This window comes from Amphibalanus amphitrite, unplaced genomic scaffold, assembly GCF_019059575.1.
Source record: "Amphibalanus amphitrite isolate SeventyFive unplaced genomic scaffold, NRLGWU_Aamphi_draft 000558F_arrow, whole genome shotgun sequence".
NCBI lineage: Eukaryota > Metazoa > Arthropoda > Thecostraca > Balanomorpha > Balanidae > Amphibalanus > Amphibalanus amphitrite.
Genome location: NW_024882052.1, coordinates 61,605 through 67,514, shown reverse-complemented (window position 1 = coordinate 67,514; position 5,910 = coordinate 61,605). Strand labels below are relative to the sequence as shown.

Genomic DNA, 5,910 nt, shown 5'->3' with positions numbered 1-5,910 from the left:
ACCTGTGCACGTTGTGGTGGACTTGGTAGGAAGGCGTCATGTTGACTGTTTAGATCCGCGAACGGGAAGGACGCGGCGAACACATGTGATGTACTTGAAACCTGTCATTAGCCGTGATGTGTATTAGTCATAAGTGTTTGTGGCGCATTTGCGGTCGCGAGGGTGCACGGGAGGGGGAAATGTCAGGAATGGCTATTCCTGCTCAGTGTTGTGTCCCCCCGTTGTGTGGCGCTGGGTGCGCCTCTGCCCTTCTGTGGTGCTGGGTGCGCCTCTGCGTGTCTGACTGACCGGTCGGCCGGTCGCCGCCGGCCCGGCGCGCGGCGGAATACAGTTGGATAGCCGAGTCCGAGGCGTTTGGAACGGCGTGTGGTGCGAGCCGGGCGAAGCGTGTGGTGCGAGCCGGGCGAACTGAAGAAATCACCAGGACCAGACGGGATCACCAACGAGATGATCAAGCATCTCGGTCCGGTGGCGCGCAGAGCCCTCCTCCGCGTGATTAACCTCTCGTGGAGAGTCGGGGAAGTCCCCCGGGAGTGGCGCACGGCCACCGTGGTCCCGATCCCCAAGGCCTCTAAGGACAAGCGTCTGCTGACGAGTTACCGCCCGATCGCGCTTACAAGCAGCGTCTCCAAGCTCGCCGAGCGACTGATACTAGCTCGGCTTGCGTTCGTGGCGGAGAGTCGCGGCCTCGTCCCTGATGAACAGGTGGGCTTCAGAGCCAAGCGGTCTGCAGAAGACAGCATTGGCCGGCTCGTCCAGAACGTCCAAGACGGATGGCAGCGGCCCAAGTATGACAGGCGTGCTGAACGACCGGACGGCAGCACAGCCCAGAAGTACCTTCTCACCGCGTACGACTTCAGCCGAGCGTACGACGTGGTGGACCACAAACTACTGAAGCTGCGCCTCCTCGAGCTGGGCCTCCCTCTGTGCCTGGTTCGCTGGGTGTGGAGCTGGCTACGAGACCGTCGTGTGCGGGTTGAGGTGCAGGGCGCGCTCTCCAAGGAGCGGATCTTCCGCGCGGGCCTCCCTCAGGGAAGCGTCCTGTCCCCCCAGTTGTTTTTGTTATGGGCGGCAGGACTAGCCGAGGCTCTCCGCGCAGCTGGCATCTCACCGTACATATACGCTGACGATACTGCTGTGCTCAGCTCCGGAAACACTCTGGAGACGGCGATACAACGCGCCCAGACAGCGGCGGACGTTCTGGCCGCCTGGGCTCACCGAAACAAGATGCTGGTGGCCGGAGAGAAAACCCAGCTGCTAGTGCTGTCGCAGAACGCCAAGGACGCCGTCGGGTGCACCATCAAGGTGTCAGGGAAGACGGTGCGGGCGGGCGACTCACTGGTGCTCCTGGGCATCGAGATCGACCGCCGACTCCAGTTCGGAGCACACTGCCGCCGTCTGAGAAGACGGGTCCGCCCCCGCGTCGCTCACCTGAGACGCCTAGCCGGCCGTAGCTGGGGGCTGGACGAACAGGCTCTGCGAACAGTCGCAAACGGATATGTCCGGGGGGCTCTGGAGCACGCTGCCGCTGCATGGCTGCCAGCGGCAGCGCCATCTCACGCCGAGCTCATTGAGCGCGAGATGAGGGCGGCCGCGCGGATCGTCACCGGATGCCCCCGCTCCACGCCGACACACGCGGTGATGGCGGAGGCGGGGCTGGCCCCTATGGAAGAAAGGAAGAAGGTCCTCGCCGCTCGGCTACTGGGCCGTGCCCTGGCGCTACCGCCGACCGACCCCCTGCGCAGGACAGCTGAGGCCACGGCGCCCTCGCGGCTGTCTTCTGTGAGGGGGTGGCGAACGCTGGGCCGCCAGATGCTGGCTGAGGTGGAGGTCACCGCACCAATCGAACCGGTGCTGCCTCCTCGCATCCCGCCGTGGGAGCGCGGAGGAAACGTCACATTCTGCCTGGACGTGGGGCCGCTACGAACCGGTGCGACAGAGGGAGAGAAGATACGGGCTGCCACCCGTCATCTTGCCGCTCTGCCACAGAGAGCAACCTGGTTGTGGACAGACGGCTCCGTGGAGGGTGGCGTCAAGGACGGAGGCTCTGGAGCTGTGGTCATCTGGTCGGACGGGGAGGAGGAGGACCTGAAGACACCGGCCGGTCGACACTGCTCCAGCTACCGAGCAGAGATGCTCGCCCTGGCGTCCGGGCTTGAGCACCTGCTCGACAACCCACGAGACCGTGACATCCCCATCGTGATCTGCACGGACAGTATGGCTTCCCTGGCTACCCTCCGGGCGGGGCCAACCGCGCAGACGTCACCGCTAGGCGTCAGGATCTGGCGGGCGTTTTCGCGTCTGTCCCGGGAGGGTCACCGCCCGATTCACGCCCAGTGGGTGCCTTCCCACTGCGGGATCGAAGGCAACGAGCGGGCAGACGCCATAGCAAAGGAAGCGGCGGAGTTACCACAGGAGGACATCCCCGTCGACACCAGGACCATCTGCCGAGCAGTAGCCAGAGCCGCCAGAGAGGCTACCATCAAGAACTGGCCAGCCGGGTGGTTCCGGTCCGTGATGGGCGACCGCCTACCGCCCCGAGTTACCGGCCTGGAGCGGTCCAGCGCGGTGGATGTCCACCAGCTGAGGGCCGGGCACTGGTCTGGTGCCCGGTCCTACCTGCACAGAATCGGACGCTCCCCGTCTCCGATCCCAGGCGGATGCCAGGGGTGCAACAGGGACGAATGTCGAGAGTCCTGGTGCCCCCTGTGCCGAGAGGAGCCGGACAAGCCGGACCATGTCCTCCTCCGCTGCCCCGCCCTGATGGGAACGAGAACAAGAACATGTTATACCATCCACCCGGAACCGGAGGAGGTCCGGGAGACCGCCGTGGTGGCGGCCCTGGCGGCGGCCGCCAGAGGCGCCCAGAGCCGACAGGCTACACTCCACTGAAGTGAAGTGGAGGGAAGAACAACAACAACAACAGCCGGGCGAAGCCGAACCCACGGCTGGAATAGTGAGAGACGCTGACAGCAGCCACCCTTTACGACGCTCTAACAGGTCCCGATTTTCCCGACTCTTGGGTCATTGACCTGACCTGGAAGGTCAACCGATGACCTAGGACCTTACAATTGGGTATCATCAGCTTCCTCTTGTCACGGGCAACACGCTCGTCTTTTCCGCGAAGCTCTAGCTCGATCAGGGACGAAACGGCGGGGGGTCCAACGGACCCCTTCTATACGTTCGCGGCTGGAAAAACACCACTACGGGTGAGGGTTAAGCCAAATCTGAGGGCTTATTTCAGAAAGACCGCTAAAAGAGCAATTGAATGCACTTTCCGCGACGATGTAGCTCTATTGGTCCCCGAGGTAAGGGCCGGTTTTCGAGAAATGTTGATATATGCAGCATTTTACCTTTGATGACCTCTGGTGACGTGACCTTTGATCTGACCTAGAAATGACTAATCACTCCATCTGGGATTTCGGGCGCTCTTTCGAATGCCACTTACTACGTGTCGCTATGTGGCCCAAGAGCCGAGTTAGAAGGGGAGTGTTCAATCAACACCTCCCGGCCCGGCGCGTTTGACGCCGAGCAGCGGTCCGGCGCTGGTTGATGTTTGGCTGCTACATCCAAAGTCGCAGAAAGTCGCAAAAAATGACTATTGGATTTTGTAGTGCAATAAATCATTGACATGTAGCGAGATTTTCGAAGCGGTACCTACTCTACGGTACTTTTTTTAAAAGTCTATTTGTGTGTGACATCAATTATGTGAAATCATATTTTCGTCTTTAAATCTTTGCGGTGCCAATACATCATAACCAAGTAAGAGTTCGCCATTTTCATGTGGTTATGTGTGTTCTGCAGACCTGGAGCTATCGTTTGATGTATATGAATGTGGAATTCCTCCTCAAATTGTGATTGTTTTTGTGGATCAAAGATGCGCTGTCGAAGAGTGCGGGGGACGAGTTCGGTCCAAACGATTCCGAAGTTCGTGTTTAAGCTGAGTTTTCGCCATGAAATATGTATGTATGTATGTATGTATGTATTGACACCAAAAGCCACAGACCACAGCAATGTAGTATGAGCATTTTGAACAAATTGGTATAGGTTTCATTGCACATTCACAAAGTTCGATTTTTTTACCCATGTCGTGCTAGACCTGGCGATCGGCCCAGTGTGCGACGGGGCCGACGTCGGCATGTTTATTGGGACAACGCGCCAAAAATATCAACCGGCGGCGGGATTCGAGCCCCCCAGTCGCCGACGTCGGCATGTTTACTGGGACAACACGCCAAAAGCATCAGTCGGCAATGGGATTCGAACACGGTGTCATTTGAACCCGAGGTTAGTGCGCTAACCACTACACCGCGCAGCCGGATAGCAAAGTTAGTTTGTTTTGTTGGGTTATACCCTTTCGGTCTGACAAGACCATTTCAGAGCCGGAAGGACGATAGGATGGAGACATTGGTCTTCTTGGCGAGCACCCTGGGTCCAGTAACCTCCAGTTCATATAGAGTCCCCTCCCTGGTCCCATTGCTGTTAGGGGAAGTTGGGGTAACGCCGAATACTTTTTTCTGACGCCCGTAGCACGCAAGGTAGACAACATGAGCTATTCTTGTTGGCGTCATTCGAGAGGCCAGTCTTTTGCCTTTCAAACATACCAGGCGCATTTGATGAATTCGCATACCGTTAAGCGCACAAACTAAAAATATCAAAGAAGTGACTTTTTCGGCGTTGCCCCGGACTGCGGGGCAAGCCGAAAATGGGAGAAATGATCTACGGGAATGCCGAAATTGATGTTTTGCTATTTTATCTCAAATTTTATCCAGAATTCGTCAAAGCTGACACGCGTTTTAAGAGCTTGAGGACGCTTGGTGCACACTGGAAGTTATAATTGTGTGATATAGTAAGAAAAGGCCAGGTAAATCATTCCTTATGGTAACAGGCCGTTGTGTCGGTTAACCCTCGCCGGACCTATTGGTTTTCTACATACGCGCCGGCCGAGGGGGGCGGGTACGACCCCCCTCGCCGTTTCGCCCCTGGTGGAGCTAGCGCGTCGCGGAAAAAACGAGCGTGTGCGCCGTTACGAGACACAGAGATTGCTACCCGATTTTAAGGTCCTAGGTCAACCGGTGACCTTTGAGGTCAGGTCAAGTGCCCCAGGGTACGGGTCAGTTTTTGGTGAATAACTTCGCAAAAAACGGCCGCGGAGCCGCGATTTTGGCAGCATCGTGTTCGCCTGGCTCAGGCGCGTCGAATGATATACTTTTTGTTCGGGTCAGGTCAACTTAGGGTGTTGACCTCAGGTCAAGGTCAGGTCAGCACCCCCAGGTCACGAAGCTGGTCGAAAGAGGTCAAGTCGCATATCATTCGATTCGGCAGGTCTTCCTGAGTCCATTGGTGGCTTTCTCGACTCGCTAGCTCAATTTGATCGGGAGTTATTGACGAAAAACTAATATGACCTTGATGACGTTATAAATGACGTCACGCAAGGTCAACATTGCAAAAGTGACGCATCTAACCTTGCAAGGAGTGTATCAAATCACGATTCTGTGTGCTTGAGATAGTTGGAGATCGTTATCGGCGCCAGAATAGCAGTTTTTATTATTCCCCATTGACTTATAATGGTGAGGTCACGAAAATGACCTGACCTCATATGACCTTTAGGAAAAAATCCGAGATATACAAGTTGTGAAACTCATAATGGATACTAGATCCTGCAAGTTTCATTTCGACGTCATAGGTCAGTGACCTGACCTGACCCAAAAATGCGGTTGATGTCAAAAGATGCGGCTTGGATCAAAGGTCAGGTATGCCAAGTTTCAGCTCTCTATCGCCAGCGTGTTCGGAGCTATCGCGAAAAAACCCTATGGGGGGCGGCACCCGCCCCCCCCCCCCTCGGCCGGCGAGGGTTAAAAGTGTAATTTGTGTGACTAAAAACACGCGTTGCTAATTCTACAGCGGTAAAGT

General features: G+C 56.8%; 1 protein-coding gene across 1 annotated transcript; it reads left to right on the top strand.

Annotated features, from left to right (window-relative positions):
- Positions 1-447: 447 nt before the first annotated feature.
- Positions 448-2,892, top strand: LOC122393853. The gene has a single exon (XM_043390271.1). The coding sequence runs from the start codon at positions 448-450 to the stop codon at positions 2,890-2,892; it is 2,445 nt and encodes an 814-aa protein (XP_043246206.1).
- The last annotated feature ends 3,018 nt before the right edge of the window (positions 2,893-5,910 follow it).

Bases quoted from the DNA above. Each gene is read 5' to 3' on its own strand.
- LOC122393853 (XM_043390271.1), top strand. From the start codon at position 448: ATGATCAAGCATCTCGGTCCGGTGGCGCGCAGAGCCCTCCTCCGCGTG.